Here is a 23,001-nt window from a genome sequence, read left to right on the forward strand (position 1 = left end):
CAGTAATGACCAACACAGTGAACTGTATCACTGGTCAAATGATCTACGTTATATAAAGAAAACTCATAACCTTGCACAGGCAGCAGGGGGTGGAGTTGTGCAGTGTTTCTTCAACCACTGCAACCCCCTCAGGACAGCCTTGATAGGGAGGGAGGGGTGTTGAGGAGGATGAAACAGCTCCAGCCTACCCCATCGGTTCCCATGTAGTGGCCCCAGCGTGCAGCATGTGGTGTCTCACTCGGCCCCCGGCTGGCTCTCTCTCTCTCCCTCTGTCTCTCTCTTTGGCAGGCAGACCCCCAGGTGGGCCAGGCCAGGGACCTGCTGGCAGATGCAGCTGAATATTCATCAGCTGGGAGATTAATTGGTGGGCTGGTGTGGGTCCGCTGCTGAAAGTTTCACCGCGAGGGAGGGGCCAGGTCTAACACTTAAGCGTGACGGCACGTAATGCACAGAGACGAGCAACAGGGGCTCCCGAGACGGGCAGCGGTCTAAGGCACTGAATCTCAGTGCTAGAGGTGTCACTACAGACCCTGGTTCGATTCCAGGCTGTATCACAACCGGCTGTGATCGGGCCGCGCACAATTGGCCCGGCGTCATCCGGGTTAGGCTGTCATTGTAAATAAGGATTTGTTACCTGACTTGCCTAGTTAAATAAAAAAAATATATATATATATATACTGGACACTACTACACAGTGCACGATGCCTGGACAGCCCAGTATCTGTGTGAAAAGTAGAACGTGAGTGGTTTGGATGGTCTTGGTGTCTGTGCTCTCAAGGAGAGAACTTGTTTTTAATTGAGGTAATCTGTTCCCAAGTATTCCACAAACAAAATGTGATCGTGTTTCAAGGTATGAAGTTATTATTTTCAAATACTCTCTATTTTGGCTTAGTTGTGGTCAATTTGCAGTGTACAAATGATTGTAATTTTCTGGCACCCTCGACCATTTGCCCTGAGAAATCGACCTGTGTCTGAATCTAGTTGCCTACCCCTGGTGTAGATGCATAGAGAGATGAAATGCTAACTAGCCTGGAAGGCTATCGACTTCAATAAAGGAATATTCTGTAGTATTTGAGAGGTGTCGTGGCTGTTTGGACCTAAACACCAACAGCTGAATTGGCTGACACTGACGTTTGAACGTAAACACAACCACAAAATGTCATGTTATTTACCTTATGCGTTAGGCCATAGTGTAATTCATGTTAAGTTCTGTCAACAGTGCCATCTGACATTGACCTTGCATTCACAAGTGTGTGACCTGGACTATTTCTCACCTTCCTTCTGTCTTTTACAGATTCCAGATGAGTTTGATAACGGTGAGTTGTTTTCCTTTTTCTGTTTGACACTACCTGTGGTATTTTGGGGAGGTTTTCTTTTCTCGAAGTTGAGTTAGCTTAGAGATGAGCGTTTTATTAATGTCCCCTTGTTCTCCGAGGCTTTTGGCACACCTCTGCCTTCCCATAAATCTGGTCATGGGCTGTAAATGGATCTCGATTCACATAACTGATGTAGTCTTTAATAGCTGATGTAAAGGCTACGTAAACATGGGAAAACAAGGTTCAGACAGCTGTTGGTGGTTAACTTGTGAAGTCTTCGCCTCATTTAGTTTGATCTTAGATTTGTCATTAAAAAGGTGTGATGTTGGCCTCCCGGGTGGCACAGTGGTTAAGGGCGCTGTACTGCAGCGCCAGCTGTGCCACCAGAGACTCTGCTCTGTCGCAACCGACCGCGACCGGGAGGTCCGTGGGGCGATGCACAATTGGCCCAGCGTCGTCCAGGTTAGGGAGGGCTTGGTCGGTAGGGATATCCTTGACTCATCGCACACCAGCGACTCCTGTGGCGGGCCGGTGCGCAGTGCGCGCTAACCAAGGTTGCCAGGTGCACGGTGTTTCCTCCGACACATTGGTGCGGCTGGATTCCGGGTTGTATGCGCGCTGTGTTAAGAAGCAGTGCGGCTTGGTTGGGTTGTGTATCGGCGGACACATGACTGTCAACCTTTGTCTCTCCCGAGCCCGTAGGTAGTTGTAGCGATGAGACAAGATAGTAGCTACTAAAACAATTGGATACCACGAAATTGGGGAGAAAAAGGGGTAAAATTCAACAACAAAAAAACAACAAAAAAGTGTGATGTTGAGTGCTGTTTGTTTGCACCCTCAGGCAGACCTCTAGCATTCTAATACCCATCCAGACCACGTTTACAACTTGACTACCCATTTTCACCCATTCACTGACAGTGGTCCAGATGAGTCTCTCCCCCCCACAATTCTGGGGGGCGTATGATCAATCAACCCACTGAGAAATGCCACTTTGCAGGCATCCTACACCCAACAATGCCCCCCCCCAATTCTGTGTGTGACTACCCCCCACCCCACCCCATATGCCTCTCAGCCATCAGTCATCCCTATAAACTGCCAGGCTGACAACCTGGTGAAAAGGGCCTCATAAGACCGACAAACAGGAAAGTTGACATTTTGCTTGTTTCTCTCCATTTTAATTTAATAGTATTTAAACACATTGGTTTCCCCAATAGATTGTTGTCCTAGCTGTGTGTTTCATTGGTGTTTTGATTGACATCTTCTCTCTCCCCTCTGAGTGCACGTTTGGCCAGTGTGGAGCTGAGCGGGAATGTGTTGTGTTCTAGAACTGGCTATGCTGTTGAAATGACAGAGGACTGAGTCGCGAGGTGCCTCCCCTCCCCGCTTCAAAGCTATGCTAATGCCAGGGACAGCTGTGGCCCTTTCCAGAAGTGTTGATTTTATAAACGCTTAACAATCACCCTGTTATACCAATAATTGCTTCATTAATTCTTCACGCTGTCACGCTCCCTAAAGGCCTCTATCTGGCACTGCTGCTGTGTCCCTTTATTTCCGTCAGTGTCCAGAGTGCTGCTTCGGCTGCTGCTGTTATTGGCCAGCCCTGATGCACCCACAGCGTTCAATATCCCTAATGAAGGCCATTGATGGTCTAAGGGGCTCACGGGGGAGCGTAGAGGGAGCATTCCAGCCCCCTGCCCACGCGCCCCTCCACCCCAAGTGGCAGAAGGCTAGTGGAGGGGATTGGGGGGGGGGCAGCCTGGACGCCTCCGCTGGATGGGTCCTCAGGGACCCGAGGCGATGAGGTCAGGCATGCTCGTCCAGATCCGTGTCGCCATGCCAAGTGATGGTATTCAGAGCCAGGGGCGTTATGCTGAGGAGGAGCGTTGGACGCTGTGGCAGTGATGACCTCCCCAAAGACCGCGCTGTTGAGGTCACACTGGGGTGTGACAAGTGCAGAACTGCTTTCAAAATACTTGCTGAGGTTGGAAGTTGTTGCTTTCTCCTAGTGTGTACTGTGGGTCTATGAAACGGTCTTGATGCAGTATGGAATCAATCAGTACACACACCAGATGTTTTGTGTTTAGGGGGAGAGAAAATACATTTTTATCTTCAAGCACTATTATTAGGCTTAAATAACTGACTTGTAATTTTGGGAGGCGTATCAAGACTTGGAAGACCTCATCTCTTTCGGTCCATTTTATCACATCATTCATCCTCCCATGTGTCCCAGTTAGTGTCCTGCAGCTAGGATCTTCAGAGCCCGTATTTGGCTTTGACTTGATGAGGGGCCGTTCCATGTTTGCTCGCTCTGACAGACTTATAGCCCCTAGGAGGATAGAGACCACCAGTACTCCAAACAAACAAGCTAACCAATCCAGCATGCCTCTTACACCTACCGGCCCAACCAATAGCCTATGTCCCTAAACAGATACTCCAATAGAACCCCCCTCTAGCCCCACCGCAAAGAGCGAGGCCGGACGACCGTTTGTCACGGACCAAGAAAGAAGCGATTGACAGCGCAGGCCAAAAGAAAAGCAAGAGCCCCCAAAAAAAAAAGAGAACAGGGAGAATAAAGGCAATTGAGTAATAATGGCCTTAAGCAAACTAACGGAGCATATGCCACCCCAGTTGTGGATTAAAGGAGGCCTTTGTTGTGTCCGGAGGCACCACCATCGATCTTTCTTGCCTTTCCTCCCTCGTTCCCTCCCTACTTCTCGCCTGTTTAAATGGACATCCCTTCCGAGAGCAACGTAGCCTTTCCACTGGCCGCAATGGCCTGCCTCTATTACACTGGCAAACAAGTTTAGGACAAGAGGCTGCCTGACCAGACTGCTGCTGCTGCTTGTCAAAGCCTTCTTTTCTGGGGGCCTTTGTTTTTCTTTAGTTTGTAATGGTTTTCCTTTCAGAGTCGATGTCAGTCCCAAATGTTTTTACCATAATGGGAGTTCTGCTTTTGATAAGACTGAATAAGCCAACAGTTACCAATGGAGAAAATGGAATGCCTATGTCCCTGACTATATGGCTAGATCCTTTGCCCCTTTAGTGGTAGCTTCCCTACCTCTCACATCATTGGAGGACCCACTGTGGCCTGGCTGACACATTAATCCCATCACCATCATTTACCTGTCATCCTCCTTTCGATCTCATCCCACCACTACCCAGCCCCTTTATTACCATAAAAGCGTGCCTTGATCCGTCCTATCCTCAGTGACTCTCACAGAGGCACAAACACAGGGGCACGCGCACAGACACGAACGTATTACACATTTTGCGCACACATACTCTCATGCATACACATACACACGCCTCGGCAACCCCCGTCCCTCTCCAGGGGGTTGTAACGATCACCACCCACCCCCAGCCTGGCTTGGCTCTGCTTTCCCAAGGGAGAGGTTTGTCAACAGGGCCGGTCACAGTCCCACGCTCTCTGGAAGAGTATGTTCCGCCCAGGCCTTATAAAACACACATACGCAGGCAGGCCGGAGGGGTAGGGGGTGTTTCACCAGCTCACCCACTCCCAGGCCTGCTATTACTGGGCTGGGGGACCCAAAGGGGCCTGCCTGGTTATACACACTGGCCGGACGCCATCCCATAGAGAGCCACTCCATCTCTCTCACTCCGTCTCTGTCCCAAAGGACTTCACATCCCAGAGGCCCCTGGCTGCATGCTTTATCTGAGTGGAGAACTAGCCTAGGAGCATCTGCCATCAAATTGCTGAGATGTTATCTGTTGGGACCAATGCTGCGGTTCCCTACAGAGATGCCTCTCTTAAAGCGGCAATCAGCTGTATAAACAATAAAGCGGTCTCCCTGGTTCGTTTAAAAAGCTGGAGAAATTTAACTACTCTCAAATTCAGCTATGGATGCGAGGACTAATCATCCATGATATTAAAATGATAGTTTTATCCATGTTTTGAGGCTATGTCGTTTTAGATTTTGTTTACAAACATTGGAGTAAAACAAGCTTATTTTAGATTCTGATGGGAAATGACTGAACTTAGCTCATGATGTATATATGTTATATTCCAAAGAATCAATGGGTATATATAATTCATGTCTAAAAATGTATACTGAACAAATATGAACGCAACAATTTCAGACTTTTACTGGGTTTCAGTTCATATGAGGAAATCAGTCAATTTTAAATAAATTCATTATGCCCTAATCTATGGATTTCACATGACAGGGTAACACCCCCTGGGCTCCCGCATGGTGCAGCGGTCTAAGGCTCTGCATCTCTGTGCTAGATGCGTCGTTACAGACACCCAGGTTCGAATCCAGGATGTATCACAACCGGCCGTGATTGGAAGTCCCATAAGGTGGTTCAGCGTTGTCCGGGTTTGGCCAGTGTAGGCCGTCATTATAAATAAGAATTTGTTCTTAACTGACTTGCCTAGTTAAATAAAGGTAAATAAATAAATAAAAATCTGTTGGTCACAGATACTTAAAAGAAATGGGCCTCAGGGTCTCGTCACTGTATTTTTATGCATTCAAATTGCCATTGATCAAATGCTATTGTGTTCGTTGTCCATAGCTTATGCCTGCCAATACCATAACCCCACTTGCCATCATGGGGCACTCTGTTCACAACATTGACATCAGCAAACCGCTCGCACACACGTGGTCTGCAGTTGTGAGGCCGGTTGGATGTACTGCCAAATTCTCTAAAATGACAGAGGCGGCTTATGGCAGAGAAATGAACTTTCAATTCTCTAGCAATAGCTCTGGTGGACATTCCTGCAATCAGCATGCCAAATGCACGCTCCCTCAACTTGAGACATCTGTGTCATTGTTTTGTGACATGCACATTTTAGTGGCCTTTTATTGTCCCCAGCTCAAGGTGCACTTGTGTAATGATCATGCTGTCTACTTCTTGATATGCCACATCTGTCAGGTGGGTGGATTATCTTGGCAAAGGAGACATGCTCATTACCAGGGATGTAATCAAATTTGTGCATCAAATTTCAGAGAGATAAGCTTTTTGTGTGTATGGAACATTTTCTTAGATTTATTTTGTATTTCTGTGCATGAAACATGGGACCAACACTTTATATTTTGGTTCCGTGTATGTAGAAACTGCTGATTGCCCCCTTTTAAAATTAAAATAAAAAAGTCATCCATTAGGACTACAGCCATGTACATTCTACCAGCACCGGAGTTGGCTTGAGATGCTCAGTAACTCCTATATCCTATACATTCATGTACCACAACTCCCCTTAGGCTAAGTGTTCAGTCTTGAGTATGGCGTTTTGAGAAACGATACTCGCTCCACACTGTTTATAGCTGATCTCTCTTACAGACGCACCGGTTATCCAGCAGTTGAGAAGGACGTTGAAGTATTTCCAGGACTACAGACAGGTGGGTGATAAGAAACGAACACGAGACGGTTAAAACGGCCTTTGCCACTCCCACTGTTCAATGTAACCTGATCAATGGATGGCTCCACTCTACAGTTGGTAGTATTTGCTATGTGGTTGATCTAGTCAGCATTTTCCTCCTGTGGCTGGTTCAGGGTGGTAGAATAGAAGGTCCTTGTCCACTAAACCCCTGGGTTAACCACTGGATTGGGATATTTACACTGGGAGCCATGTTAGGCTGCTTGTCTGTCTTTACTGAAGCAGAGGCAGGTGCAGCCAGACTGCTTTGAGCAGGAAGGCCTCTCTGCATGGGCCTGCAGCTGCCGTTCAGTTAGACCCCCTCCACCCACACACACACCAAAATCCATATCCCTCTTAGCGCTTTGATCTCTTCAATGGAGTGTGAACAGCCCCCTGTCTCCTTCGTGTGTATACACACGAGCGCACACCCCTTTTCCACCCTGCATATTGACAACACACACCCTCTCCTCCCTGGTCTCTTGAACATGTCAGTTCTCTCTTCCATGCGTTCCATCTCCCTCTTGCAGCTGGTTCTTACAGGATTCTTTTTTTTTTTTTTTTTTTTTTTTGAGTTTGCCGTGATGAGGCCAGCTAAGAGCAAACAAATGAAATAAGGAAGCGGACCACCATCTTTTCACGCTCCTGCATTCCCACATAAGCAGCCAAATACAATTCCCTCCAGTTTTACTCCTGCGAGCCTGGAGTGATGGCCTCCGTGTGTTTTACTGCCACTTGAGTCTTCAAGTCTTAGGAAATCACCTTTATGAAGGACCTCAAGTATTAAAGGGATAGGCCTCGTTCACCACAAAATACAAATTGCATACTTGTTTTTATTGGAGTTTGGCTGTTGTCAGTTGACCCACAATAGTTCTGATGTGCCACTTGTTCCTCCCTACTGCAGCATCGTGTTTTTGTGTAGTTGTGTGACGATGTCATATCTGTGCGTCCCCAGATGATCATTGAGCCCACGAGCCCCAAGCTGCTTCCTGACCCCCTGAGGGAGCCTTACTACCAGCCTCCCTACACCCTGGTCCTGGAGCTCACAGACGTCCTGCTGCACCCCGAGTGGTCGGTACGTACCACCTTCCTCTCACCCAGCACCTCACCCTGGTCTTCTGGTACCAGTATCCTGCTGGGTGGCCTGGATGCCTTCTCTCAGTATAGCCAAGAACACAACAAGAGAAAAGCTGTATCGTCTCATTCCTTGGGTTTGATAGTACATTAATCATTCATAAGTAGAATCGTTTTTTAAAATTTGTTTACTTAGGATTTTACGTCAGCCTCCCCCGTCCCTCTGTGGGTGGCCATCTGGCCTGTGGGTCGCTGGGGGCCCACCACCTGTTTACCTCCACTATCTGTAAAGACCCTCCCATTACCCGTGGCTTCCACCTGGCCCCCTCGAAGCCTGTCCCAACCCCTACTCTAACACCACCTGCCCCTCCTACCTGAGATCCTACCTACTTGTCCTTACCTGAGTGGTATCATGCTCCCTCCCCCTATGACTCCCCCCTACGAGTGGCGCGTGCATAGACAGGTGAGGTGTGGACGTAACCCGACACCAGCCCTCAGCAGACAGCCACCTGGCGGCCCTGCTCAGGCTTTGATTTCTGAAGAAAAGACTACAAGTGGTCCAGGAGGTCATCCAAACGCTTCATCTGCCATAAGCTGCTCCGTTTAGGCTGTGGAAAAAGCAAAAATGTATGCCAGTGAATATACCACTTTATAACGTGATCACAAACTAATGAATCAATCGATCACTGGTTATTTGTGCATTTATGTGGTTTGGATAGTGGCTGTCATGAGATGCTCTATAACATGATAAACTGATTTTTAAATTGATTATTCACTGACTATATTTGTGGATAGCTTTCAGTGAGAATTCTAGCCAGAATACATGTGAAGTGGACTGGTTTGTTCTCCCCACAGCTGGCTACAGGCTGGCGCTTCAAGAAGAGGCCAGGCATCGACTACCTGTTCCAGCAGCTAGCCCCTCTCTACGAGATAGTCATCTTCACTGCAGAAACAGGCATGGTGAGTGACATCTCTGCAACACAAGGGGTTGAGCGCTGTTCTGGCCCGGGCCAATGAGGACTTTTACAACATCTTGTCACAGTGTTATTGTACCATCATTGTTTCAAGTAAAACTTTGCAAGTCCTATGTTGACGAATAGTCTTCTTTGAGCCAGAATTTCCCTTAAATCCCCCACTCACCCTTTTGTACCTTTTCTGAACTTGTCTCGTGCCAATCAACACTGCAATTCTATAGGTGTCGCAACGGACAAATCATTAACTGCTACCATATGGCACATTTCAGTGAAGAAGCATTTTGGATTGGTTAAGGCTTAGACCTGCCTGCCTCACTTACCTACCAGACACCTGCCACAGCCTCTCTCCACCACAGCCAATCAGGGCCACTCTTACCGCTGGGTGTAGCTTAGAATGTTTGTTGTGACTGCACCTGTCACCTCCACGATTCCCCTGTAGACCTTTGTTCTAATGGTCACTTCAAAACAAATCCATGACATTTGAATGTGTTATGCCACTCCAGACTTGATCTCAAACAACATCCCTAGTGTTGTTGTTTTTACTTTGTTTTGTTTTGGCACCAATATGCCTCGCCCCTATTGTTTGTCCTAATAACCTACGTCATGGCCGACAGGCAAGCTCAGAATGGGTTTCCTTTTGGGCTCCAAAGGCCCCTTTTTTATTCATGCCGACATGTATATGCAAATGAGGGGTCTAATTGGCCCCTTGTTTAGATGTGGGACTGTGTTTTGTTTTCTCTGGGTGAAGGTCAGCCTCAGTGTTGTGTTGACCTGCAGCAGTGACCGTGCCAAGTCAAACTGAAGCCTGGTCTGTACCTCCGCTAGCTGCAGGTTGCCCTCTGGAGTATGGATCATTAACCCATCAAGGTTTCCTGTGCTTCACATTGGCACATGTCTTCTCCACCTGCCCACTGCATTAGTGCTGACTAAACCATGTGGTTCAATGAGAAGCTGTTAGTTCAGATTTTCTAATGCGAAGAGATTTTAAGTGGGCTTTTATGAGCCGTAACCAGGAAGCTAGACCCCATACTAAACTAAAGTCTGTCCCAGTCCTCAGCCCAACTCTAGCCATGTAACCGATGGCCATCATGCATATGCAGAAGCATCTAGCATGTCAATGCTGTGTGAGGTTGTGATGCGGGTTTTCTCTCACCAGACGGCATACCCTCTGATTGACAGCATCGACCCCCAGGGCTTTGTCATGTACCGCCTCTTCAGGGACGCCACGCGTTACGTGGAGGGACATCACGTCAAGGTAAACAAATCATCAGGCTGACATTCCACCATGGCCAACCGTGTGTGTGTACACAGTTTAATGTACACTGCATAAGCCTCCAATAACACAGCATTCTGTGAATTGAATGTTTTCCATATTTCTGAATTTAAACAAATGTCATGTTAGTGTATAAAATCCATCATTTTTCAGACAAATGCCCTGTTTATTGTTTGATTTGCTTTAGTTTGGCTAGATCAGTGTATGCGCTTTCACTTTCTCTCACTCTTTCACTGTCTCCGTTTCTTTGTTTAAGACGTGAGTTGAGTTTAAGACTCTGAGACGTTAGTGTGCTCCTTTTCAACCCCGCTCCTCTTGGGCCAAGCCCCCAGCCCAGATCCCCCGGTGCTCCCCTCTCCACTGTGACCCAGTCGGCACAATGGCGCCATACCCCCCGTGTCTCCACTGCATAGCCGCCTTCTGCTCCAGCATTGATTCTCCTATGCTCCGACTCCATCCCTCTTTCTTTCTCTCGTCCTCGCCCCCTGACAATAGGGGTCCCCCCCCCCCACCTTTCTGGGCCTCATTAACCTTATGCCTGCCTCTCTCCAACAGCCAGAGTCTGTCTCCATGCATGGCTGAAGTACAGCAGCGTTAATGACTTTGCTAACCTAAGTTAACCTAATTTGTCATCTGAGGGAACTTCTAACGCAATGCTTTCTAAGATGGCAACTGTTGCTTTACTCCTATCCAGCATCTATTAAATGGTTGTATATTACTGGCTGTATCAGACCATAACCTGGCTAGCCTACATCACCATGTTTCAGTGGAGTACTTAATGTAATGCATGGGGAAACTAGATTGGCTTGGTAGTGAAAGTGGTTATCCTAGGTGGCCTAGCTGTTGTGATGTGTATGACTGAAGTGGTGGGTGGGTTTAAAGGTGTTCCTTTTCTATGTGATGATGCATGGACATGGGTCATTCATCGGGGTCAGTTCTTTCCATGTTATTCACTCACTACTAAAACTCGTATTCACTAACTACTAAAACTCATATTCATCGGGAAACATGAAGAGTTGATGAAGGTAACCTGCTACCCCCTGCTATACGGAACTTGAATGTATTTATTTGGAGATTTAGTCATCCTGATTCTAACGTTACGTAGAGGATCTTCTTCTCCTGTGTACTCACCTGAATTCACGTGCCTCCTGTCCTCATCCCCTTCCTTTGGTGACCTTCTGCTCATCTCTGTCTTTCTTCACCCCCTCTCTCCTCTCCCCTCCTTCGCCTCCCATCTGGCCCTCTGAAGAGCAACAGGGAGGCAGAAAGAGAGTGAGGGAGCGAGAGAAAGGGAGGTCTGAATAGAGAGCCGAGTCCCCTGAGGCCCCAGGCGTCTGTCCAATGGTGAATTTCGATGGTGTTTTTTTCTCCCCCAAAAAAGTTTTCAAACAATGTGGAGCCACAGATGCGAGGTGCCAATAAAATCAGCGGGCTTATCTGACGACTCACATTATCGGCCGGTCTGTCTAATTAACTGTGATAGAACCAGGCTGCGGTAGAATCAGCCATTGATGTTGATGACAAGTTCAACTTTGAGGGAACCCTTGAAGACCGAGGGCAGTTAGTGGAGGGCACGACCTTCTGTCACAGGTGGACCGACTGGATGGAGTTGAACAAGACTGAGTGCTCGCCTGCCCCGCCAAATTTGCGTTTCGGAGATCTGTTTTTTTTAAATGTATTTATTTTCAGTTCAAATTGTCGTTCCATTCTCCACGGGAGAGTCAGATTTAAGTTGTCATACTAGTGCACAGTGTGTTTATCTGCACACCAAACATAGGAGTGTGTAGGAGTGTGTCACCCTGTGAGAGGGTGTGTGGGGGTTGGACACATGCCTACTCTGGCTTACAGCCTGTTGCTTTGTTATGGGATCACAGAGCACGGCTGGCTGTGAAACCGGAGCCCTACAATGCCTTTAGAAAGTATTCATACCCCTTGACTTACTCCAAATGTTGTTTTACAGGCTGAATTCAAAATGTAAAAAAAATAGCACTCATTTAAACACACTATCCCATAATGACAAAGTGAAAACAAACATGTTTTTAGAGGGGGTTTTTTGTGCTAATTTATTGAAAAATGGAATACAGAAATGTATATTACCGGTCAAAAGTTTTAGAACATCTACTCATTCAAGGGTTTTTCTTTTCTTTTACTATTTTCTACATTGTAGAATAATAGTGAAGATATATAAACTATAAAAACACATATAATCATGTAGTAACCAAAATATACACTGCTCAAAAAAATAAAGGGAACACTAAAATAACACATCCTAGACCTGAATGAATGAAATATTTTTATTAAATACTTTTTTCTTTACATAGTTGAATGTGCTGACAACAAAATCACACAAATTATCAATGGAAATCAAATTTATCAACCCATGGAGGTCTGGATTTGGAGTCACACTCAAAATTAATGTGGAAAACCACACTACAGGCTGATCCAACTTTGATGTAATGTCCTTAAAACAAGTCAAAATGAGGCTCAGTAGTGTGTGTGGCCTCCACGTGCCTGTATGACTTCCCTACAACGCCTGGGCATGCTCCTGATGAGGTGGCGGATGGTCTCCTGAGGGATCTCCTCCCAGACCTGGACTAAAGCATTGGTGCAACGTGGCGTTGGTGGATGGAACGAGAAATGATGTCCCAGATGTGCTCAATTGGATTCAGGTCTGGAGAACGGGCGGGCCAGTCCATAGCATCAATGCCTTCCTCTTGCAGGAACTGCTGACACACTCCAGCCACATGATGTCTAGCATTGTCTTGCATTAGGAGGAACCCAGGGCCAACCTTACCAGCATATGCTCTCACAAGAGATCCTCAGAACCCATCTCGGTACCTAATGGCAGTCAGGCTACCTCTGGCGAGCACATGGAGGGCTGTGCGGCCCCCCCAAAGAAAGGCTACCCCACACCATGACTGACCAACCGCCAAACCGGTCATGCTGGAGGATGTTGCAGGCAGCAGAACGTTCTCCACGGTGTCTCCAGACTGTCACGTCTATCACATGTGCTTATCTGTGAAGAGCACACCACGTGCCCGTGGTGAATTTGCCAATCTTGGTGTTCTCTGGCAAATTCCAAACGTCCTGCACAGTATTGGGCTGTAAGGACAACCCCCACCTGTGGACGTCGGGCCCTCATACCACCCTCATGGAGTCTGTTTCTGACCGTTTGAGCAGACACATGCACATTTGTGGCCTGCTGGAGGTCATTTTGCAGGGCTCTGGCAGTGCTCCTCCTGCTCCTCCTTGCACAAAGGCGGAGGTAGCGGTCCTGCTGCTGGGTTGTTGCCCTCCTATGGCCTCCTCCACGTCTCCTGATGTACTGGCCTGTCTCCTGGTAGCGCCTCCATGCTCTGGACACTACGCTGACAGACACAGCAAACCTTGTTGCCACAGCTCGCATTGATGTTCCATCCTGGATGAGCTGCACTACCTGAGCCATTTGTGTGGGTTGTAGACTCATCTCATGCTACCACTATAGTGAAAGCACCGCCAGCATTCAAAAGTGACCAAAACATCAGCCAGGAATCATAGGAACTGAGAAGTGGTCTGTGGTCACCACCTGCAGAACCACTCCTTTATTGGGGGTGTCTTGCTAATTGCCTATTTCCACCTGTTGTCTATTCCATTTGCACAACAGCATGTGAAATTTATTGTCAATCAGTGTTGCTTCCTGTGTTCCCTTTATTTTTTTGAGCAGTGTATTTTATCTTTGAGATTCTTCAAATAGCCACCCTTTTCCTTGATGACAGCTTGGCATTCTCTCAACCAGTGTTATGAGGTAGTCACCTGGAATGCATTTCAATTAACAGGTGTGCTTCTTTTTTTTTTAAGTTCATTTTGTGGGATTTCTTTCCTTCTTCGGGATCATTGTCCTTTCCATGGGACGGTTGAGCTAACATAGGCTAATGCGATTAGCATGAGGTTGTAAGTAACAAGAACATTTCCCAGGACATAGATATATCTGATATTGGCAGAAAGCTTACATTCTTGTTAATCTAACTGCACTGTCCAATTTAGAGTAGTTATTACAGTGAAAGAATACCATGCTATTGCTTGAGGTGAGTGCACAATTTTGAACATGAAAAGTTATTAATAAACAAATTCGGCACATTTGGGCAGTCTTGACAACAACAAAAAACATACATGCAAAGGTTAACTGGGTCAGTCTAAAACGTTGCACATACACTGATGCCATCTAGTGGCCAAAATCTAAATTGCACCTGGCCTGGAAAAATACATTATGGCCTCTTGCATTTCAAAGATGGTACAAAAAAAATACAAAAGAACGGTTGTTTTATCTTTTACCAGATCTAGTGTGTTATATTCTACTTAATTCCTTTCACATTTCCATGAACTTCAAAGTGTTTCCTTTCAAATGGTACCGCTAATATGCATATCCTTGCTTCAGGGCCTGAGCTATAGGCCGTTAGATATGGGTATGTCATTTTAGGCGAAAATTGGGGGGGTAAAGGGGCTAATCCTTAAGAGGTGTTTTTATTAGATTCAAACGTCACAACACAACTGATAATGCAAGGTAGGGGGGTATACAGAATATAGCCCTATTTGGTAAAATACCAAATAGACATGAAGATCAGTCAATATAGGGCATTTCAAGAACTTTGAAAGTTTCTTCAAGTGCAGTCGCAAAAACCAAGCGCTATGATGAAACTGGCTCTCATGAAGACCACAGGAATGGAAGACCCAGTTACCTCTGCTGCAGAGTATAAATTCATTAGTTACCAGCCTCAGAAATTGCAGCCCAAATAAATGCTTCACAGAGTTCAAGTAACAGACATCTCAACAAACTGTTCAGAGGAGACTGTGTGAGTCAGGCCTTCATGGTCTAATTGCTGCAAAGAAACCACTATTAAAGGACACCAATAAGAACAGACCTACCTGGGCCAAGAAACACAAGCTAAGGATACTAGACCGGTGGAAATTTGTCCTTTGGTCTGGTCCAAATGTGAGATTTTTGGTTCCAACCTCTGTGTCTTTGTCAGATGTGGTGTGGGTGAACAGATGATCTGCGCATGTGCAATTCCCACCGTAAAGCATGGAGGAGGTGATGTTATAGTGTCAGCAGCAAAGCGCCCCCACACTGTCTGATTTATTTTTGATTTCAAGGCACACTTAACCAGCATGGCTTCCACAGCATTCTGCAGCGATACACCATCCCATCTGGTTTGGGCTTAGTGGGACTCATTTGTTTTTCAACAGGACAATGACCCAACACTCCTCCAGGCTGTGTAAGGGCTATTTTACCAAGGAGAAAGATGAAGTTATGCATCAGATGACCTGGCCTAAAAAATCGCATTCTTTTTCTGAAGCCATTCCAGTGTTAATTTGGCTGTATGCTTGGGGTCATTGTCCTGTTGGAACATAAATCTTTGCCCCAGTCTATGGTCGTTTGCAATCCGAAGCTGGTCCTCATCAAGGATTTACCTGTATTTGTCGCCATTTATTGTTCCCTCTATCCTTACCAGTCGCCCCGTACCTGCCGCTGAAAAGCATCCCCGTAGCATGATGATGCCACAACCATGCTTCACGGTAAGGAAGATGAGCTGTGTCTGGGTTTTCTCCAGACATGGCGCTTTGCATTCAGGACATTTTTTGTGTTCTCAAACCACACTCTTTTGGCTTGTGATCTGTCTTTCACGTTCCTTTTTGCAAACTCCAGGTGTGTTGTCATGCCTTTTTCTCAGGAGTGACTTCAGTCTGGTCACTCTCCCAGATGGTGAAGTGCTGTAGAGACTTGTCCTGGCAGGTTCTCTCATCTTGGAACTCTGTATTTCTGTCAGAGTGGTCATTAGGTTCTTGGTCACCTCCCTGACCAAGGTCCTTCTTGCCCAGTTGCTCAATTTGGTCAGACGGCCAGCTCTAGACAGAGTCTGGGTAGTTCGATTTTATTTATTTTTTATTTCCCAATGATGGAGAATACTGCGCTCTTGGAAACATTCAACACTCTAGAAGTTTTTTTTTTTAACCCTTCCCCAAATACAGTGGGGCAAAAAAGTATTTAGTCAGCCACCAATTGTGCAAGTTCTTCCACTTAAAGATGCTACGGGCCTGTAATTTTCATCATAGGTACACTCCAACTATGACAGACAAAATGAGAAAAAAAATCCAGAAAATCACATTGTAGGAATTTTAATTAATTTATTTGCAAATTATGGTGGAAAATAAGTATTTGGTCACCTACAAACAAGCAAGATTTCTGGCTCTCACAGACCTGTAACTTCTTCTTTAAGAGGCTCCTCTGTCCCCCACTTGTTACCTGTATTAATGGCACCTGTTTGAACTTGTTATCAGTATAAAAGACACCTGTCCACAACCTCAAACAGTCACACTCCAAATTCCTCTATGGCCAAGACCAAAGAGCTGTCAAAGGACACCAGAAACAAAATTGTAGATCTGCACCAGGCTGGGAAGACTGAATCTGCAATAGGTAAGCAGCTTGGTTTGAAGAAATCAACTGTGGGAGCAATTATTAGGAAATAGAAGACATACAAGATCACTGATAATCTCCCTCAATCTGGGGCTCCACGCAAGATTTCACCCCGTGGGGTCAAAATGATCACATGAACGGTGAGCAAAAATCCCAGAACCACACGGGGGGACCTAGTGAATGACCTGCAGAGAGCTGGGACCAAAGTAACAAAGCCTACCATCAGTATCACACTACGTCGCCAGGGACTCAAATCCTGCAGTGCCAGACGTGTCCCCCTGCTTAAGCCAGTACATGTCCAGGCCCGTCTGAAGTTTGCTAGAGAGCATTTGGATGATCCAGAAGAAGATTGGGAGAATGTCATATGGTCAGATGAAACCAAAATATAACTTTTTGGTAAAAACTCAACTCGTTGTGTTTGGAGGACAAAGAATGCTGAGTTGCATCCAAAGAACACCATACCTACTGTGAAGCATGGGGGTGGAAACATCATGCTTTGGGGCTGTTTTTCTGCAAAGGGACCAGGACGACTGATCCGTGTAAAGGAAAGAATGAATGGGGCCATGTATCATGAGATTTTGAGTGAAAACCTCCTTCCATCAGCAAGGGCATTGAAGATGAAATGTGGCTGGGCCTTTCAGCATGACAATGATCCCAAACACACCACCCGGGCAACGAAGGAGTGGCTTCATAAGAAGCATTTCAAGGTCCTGGAGTGGCCTAGCCCGTCTCCAAATCTCAACCCCATAGAAAATCTTTGGAGGGAGTTGAAAGTCTGTGTTGCCCAGCAACAGCCCCAAAACATCACTGCTCTAGAGGAGATCTGCATGGAGGAATGGGCCAAACTACCAGCAACAGTGTGAAAACCTTGTGAAGACTTACAGAAAAGATTTGACCTCTGTCATTGCCAACAAAGGGTATATAACAAAGTATTGAGAAACTTTTGTTATTGACCAAATACTTATTTTCCACCATAATTTGCAAATAAATTCATTAAAAATCCTACAGTGTGATTTTTCTGGATTTTTTTTCTTCTCATTTTGTCTGTCATAGTTGAAGTGTACCTATGATAAATTACAGGCCTCTCTCATCTTTTTAAGTGGGAGAACTTGCACAATTGGTGGCTGACTAAATAATTTATTGCCCCACTGTATATGCCTCATCACAATTCTTTCTCTGAAATCCAGACAGTTCCTTGGACTTCATGGTCTAGTTTCTGCTCTGACATACATTGTCATTGTTATTTTAACTTAATATAATACATCAATAAAATCTATTTAGCCTCAAATAAATAATGAAACATGTTCCATTTGGTTTAAATAATGCAAGAAGAAAGTAAAAGTGCAATATGTGCTAACGTTCCTTGCTCAGAACATGAGAACATATGAAAGCCGGTGGTTCCTTTTAACATGAGTCTTCAATATTCCCAGGTAAAAAAGTTTTAGGTTGTAGTTATTATAGGACTATTTCCTTCTATACCATTTGTATTTCATTAACCTTTGACTATTGGATGTTCTTATAGGCACTTTAGTATTGCCAGTGTAACAGTATAGCGTCCTTCCCTCTCCTCGCTCCTCCCTGGGCACGAACCAGCAACACAACGACAACAGCCACCATCGAAGCAGCGTTACCCATGCAGAGCAAGGGGAACAACTACTAGAAGGCTCCGAGCAAGTGACGTTTGAAACGCTATTAGCGCGCGCTAACTAGCTAGCCATTTCACTTCGGTTACACCAGCCTCATCTCGGGAGTTGATAGGCTTGAAGTCATAAACGGCGCAATGCTTGACGCACAACGAAGACCTGCTGGTAAAACGCAAAGAAAGTGCTCTTTGAATGAATGTTTATGTGCCTGCTTCTGCTTACCACCGCTCAGTCAGATACTTAGATAGTTGTATGCTCAGTCAGATTATATGTAACGCAGGACACTCTAGATAATATCTAGTAATATCATCAAGCATGTGTAGTTAACTAGTGATTTATGATTGATTGTTTTTTATAAGATAAGGTAATGCTAGCTAAACTTACCTTGGCTTACTGCATTCTCGTATAACAGGCAGTCTCCTTGTGGAGTGCAACGAAAGAGAGGCAGGTCATTATTGCATTGGACTAGTTAACTGTAAGGTTGCAAGATTGGAGCCCCGAGCTGACAAGGTGAAAATCTGTCGTTCTGCCCCTGAACGAGGCAGTTAACCCACCGTTCCTAGGGCGTCATTGAAAATAAGAATTTGTTCTTAACTGACTTGCCTAGTTTAGTAAAGGTATAAAAAAAAAAAATCTGTGCCCAAAAATAGAGATCTCCGATTGTTATGAAAACTTGAAATCGGCCCTAAGTAATCGGCCATTCCGATTACTCGGTCGACCTCGAATCCACACACATTCTCTTGGGGATTGGGCCCCATCACAGAAAGCAGGTAGATGCCGATTTATTTATTGGGAGTAAGGAGAGTGTGCTGGTTCTTTCCTATACCTCTCGAGACACACACACACTGCGGGTGCCTCCCACTGCTCTGCCAGGCTAGTCAGCAGCACCTCAGGGGGATCCAGAATACCTCAGTGAGATGGAGAGCGTTCCTCCTCCATCTGCTCCCCAGGTCCACCACTGAGACTGACTGCACAGGGCATGCCAGCGGAAGTGGGTGTGTTCTCCCCTCTACAATGTGTGTACAGTGCATTTGGAAAGTATTCAGACCCCTTGACTTTTTCCACATTTTTGGTATGTTACAGCCTCATTCTAAAATGGATTAAATTGTTTATTTCCCTCATCAGACTACACACTACCCCCATAATGACAAAGCAAAAACAGGTTTTTAAAGTTACATTTACATAAGTATTCAGACCTTTTACTATGTGCTTTGTTGAAGCACCTTTGGCAGAGATTACAGCCTCCAGTCTAATTGGGGAGTTTCTCCCATTCTTCTCTGCAGATCCTCCATTTCTGTCAGGTTGAATGAGGAGTGTTGCTACACAGTTTTCAGGTCTCCCAGAGATGTTCGATCGAGTTCAAGTCCGAGCTTTGGCTTGGTGACTCAAGGACATTCGGAGACTTGTCCCGACGCCACTGCTGCGTTGTCTTGGCTGTGTGCTTATGGTCGTTGTCCTGTTGTAAGTTGAACCTTCGCCCCAGTCCGAGATCCTGAGCACTCTTCATCAAGGATCTCTCTGTACTTTGCTCCGTTCATCTTTCCCTCGATCCTGATTAGTCTCCCAGTCCCTGCTGCTGAATAACATCCCCACAGCATAATGCTTCCACCACCATGCTTCATCGTAGGGATAGTGCCAGGTTTCCTCCAGACGTGATGCTTGGCATTCAGGCCAAAGAGTTAAATCTTGGTTTCATCAGACCAAAGAATCTTGTTTATGGTCTGAGTCCTTTAGGTGCCTTTTGGCAAACTCCAACGGGCTGTCATGCTTTTTACTGAGGAGTGGTTTCCGTCTGGCCTGATTTGGTAGAGTATTGCAAAGATGGTTGTCCTTCTGGAAGGTTCTCCTATCTCTACAGAGGAACTCTAGAGCTCTGTCAGAGTGACCATTGGGTTCTTGGTCACCTCTCTGACCAAGGCCCTTCTCCCCTGATTGCTCAGTTTGGCCAGGCGGCCAACTCTATGAAGAGTCTTGGTGGTTCCAAACTTCTTCCATTCAAGAATGGAGGCCACGATGTTCTTGGGGACCTTCAATGCTGTAGAAATATATTGGCACCCTTCCCCAGAACTGTGCCTCGACACCATCCTGTCTCGGAGCTCTATGGACAATTCCTTCAACCTCATGGCTTTGTTTTTGCTCTGACATGCACTGTGTCTGCCTTTCCAAATCCTGTCCAATCAATTGAATTTATCACCAGTGGACTCCAATTTGTAGAAACATTTCAAGGACGATCAATGGAAACAGGATGCACCTGAGCTCAATTTCGAGTATCAAGGGTCTAAATGCTTATGTAAATAAGGTATTTCTGTTATTTTTAATACGTTTGCAAATATGTCTAAACCTGTTTCACTTTGTCGTTATTGTGTGTAGATTGATGGGGAAGAAATGTTTTAATACATTTTAGAATAAGGCTGTAACGTAACACATTTTGGGGGGGAAAAGTCAAGGCTCCTGAATACTTTCCAAATGCTCTGAATCATCTTTTTTCATCAATATACAATATATGCAAATATTACATTCATTGATACAAATGGCTTGCAATCATCTTTTTTTATTTCTTCCAATTGTCACAATTACCATTTTTAAACAATGAAAGGGATAGATTTAATTTTTAAATCAAATTTATTTGTCACATACACATGGTTAGCAGATGTTAATGCGAGTGTAGCGAAATGCTTGTGCTTCTAGTTCCGACAATGCAGTAATAACCAACGAGTAATCTAACATAACAATTCCAAAACTACTACCTTATACACACAAGTGTAAAGGGATAAAGAATATGTACATAAAGATATATGAATGAGTGATGGTAAAGAATGGCATAGATGGTATCGAGTACAGTATATACATATGAGATGAGTAATGTAGGGTATGTAAACATTATATTAAGTAGCATTGTTTAAAGTGGCTAGTGATATATTTTCCATCAATTCCCATTGTTAAAGTGGCTGGAGTTGAGTCAGTGTGTTGGCAGCAGCCACTCAATGTTAGTGGTGGCTGTTTAACTGACTGATGGCCTTGAGATAGAAGCTGTTTTTCAGTCTCTCGGTCCCTGCTTTGATGCACCTGTACTGACCTCGCCTTCTGGATGATAGCGGGGTGAACAGGCAGTGGCTCGGGTGGTTGTTGTCTTTGATCTTTATGGCCTTCCTGTGACATCGGGTGGTGTAGGTGTCCTGGAGGGCAGGTAGTTTGGCCCCGGTGAAATCGAAACTTTAGATAAATTCCTCAGTGTCTTTTAACTCAACTCTTCCACCCCCTGTAGGACGTGTCGTGTCTCAACCGCGACACTTCCAAGGTGATAGTGGTGGACTGTAAGAGGGAAGCCTTCAGCCTGCAGCCTTTCAACGGCATGGCTCTGACGAAATGGGACGGCAACTCAGAGGACCGAACACTCTACGACCTAGCTCATTTTCTCAAGAGTAAGTGTGTGTGTGCGCACGCAGTGGCGTGTGTGTCGACCAACCTGTTCCTTCCCAGACACCCTATTCACTCGTGTTTCTCTCTGGCAGCCATTGCTCTCAGTGGAGTGGATGACGTCCGCTCTGTCCTGGAGAACTATGCACTGGAAGATGACCCCGTAGAGGCCTTCAAACGCAGACAAGCGCAGCTAGCACAGGTACAGTCTAAACAAACCCAATGTATATGGAGGACGACTCACAAATACATTAACATTATTAACATAAGAGAAGTGTCCTCATCCTCAACAAACATGACATTTTCTGTAGGAAAAACGTTTTTACTGTTGATAGCTTGATGCCCTTTCGCCAACTGTTTTGCGAGCGCTTTGGTGCAATAGTCCATTGTACTGATGTAAATGTAGATACTGTTTGTGTGTGGGGACAGGAGGAGGAGCAGAGGTTGGCAGAGCTGACCAAGCAGAAGAAGCAGGGCATGTCCTTAGGCTCCATTGCCGGAAGGTTCTGGCGTTCCAAACAAGAGTGAGTGGCGCTCTCACTCGCACCCACCAATCGCAGCCCACCCCTCCACAGTGACAGGCCAAAAGGATGGTGGGCCACAGTCACTCGGTGGGGTGGGCGGCGGGCATCTCTGGACACGTGGGCGAGGAGACAAGGAGGAGAGACCATCCAATCAGCTGGACTTTTGACTGTTGCAAGCATGTCTTTGGGGGGGGGGAGATCACTTCCTGGATCTCAGATGCTCTGGTGTAGGCAGTGTAGCACCCCCCCCATCGAATCGTCTGTTGGCACTGACGTATACAAAATGGTGCTGAGTGGTTAGACATTATTGATTGAACCATTTCAGTCCACATTAGTTCATCCACTTCTACCCACCAGCCGGTCATACAGGGAACAGACCAGAGAACAGTGCTCTTATCTACAACTTCCATGCACTTGGATTTGGTGCTCTGGAAGGGAGTTTGATCAGCTTTGAGCAACAGTGAGTGATAGGTTTTGCTTTGTGCATATCTAAGACTGAGCTGGTCAGGGTAAAGGATATTAATGTTGCACTCTGAGACTCTCTAAGCTTCTCTCCACCAATGAGAAGTCATGCCTTGGACAGGTACTGCCGATGCCAACGGGACTGTGTGCAACAGAGGCTTGTGCTGTAGGAATGAGTGGGAGAGGCATTTTCAGCAAATCAAGCCAAGGCAAGCCATGTGAAATTGGGCTGATGCCAGACACTGAGTGAAAATGGATCGACATGTCTGAATATATGCTTATTGAATGTTCTATTAGATTCACAAAGTCCCAAATTAAAGAAAATAAAAATAAATCTAGCATCTTGTGTGATTTGGCACAAACGAACATGTCATGTGCACTACGTCAGTTTAGGTGTTTTCATGGCAATGTGTTGAATATCCTCTAAATACCCTGGAATCTATACTGAACAAAAATATAAACACAACATGTAAAGTGTTGGTTTCATGAGCTG

At 45.7% G+C, this 23,001-nt stretch overlaps 1 protein-coding gene across 1 annotated transcript in view; it reads left to right on the plus strand.

Moving 5' to 3' along the window:
• Window positions 1-22,322, plus strand: part of LOC112267366 (mitochondrial import inner membrane translocase subunit TIM50-like) — a 30,706-nt gene extending 8,384 nt beyond the window's left edge. The window contains exons 4-11 of the mRNA XM_042297163.1: window positions 1,295-1,316; window positions 6,615-6,673; window positions 7,646-7,765; window positions 8,620-8,724; window positions 9,895-9,993; window positions 21,371-21,527; window positions 21,618-21,724; window positions 21,952-22,322. Coding sequence (XP_042153097.1) covers window positions 1,295-1,316; window positions 6,615-6,673; window positions 7,646-7,765; window positions 8,620-8,724; window positions 9,895-9,993; window positions 21,371-21,527; window positions 21,618-21,724; window positions 21,952-22,050 — 768 coding nt within the window. The 3' untranslated portion in view covers window positions 22,051-22,322. The remainder of the gene's footprint in view (window positions 1-1,294; window positions 1,317-6,614; window positions 6,674-7,645; window positions 7,766-8,619; window positions 8,725-9,894; window positions 9,994-21,370; window positions 21,528-21,617; window positions 21,725-21,951) is intronic.
• The last annotated feature ends 679 nt before the right edge of the window (window positions 22,323-23,001 follow it).

This window comes from Oncorhynchus tshawytscha, linkage group LG14 (genome assembly GCF_018296145.1).
Source record: "Oncorhynchus tshawytscha isolate Ot180627B linkage group LG14, Otsh_v2.0, whole genome shotgun sequence".
NCBI lineage: Eukaryota > Metazoa > Chordata > Actinopteri > Salmoniformes > Salmonidae > Oncorhynchus > Oncorhynchus tshawytscha.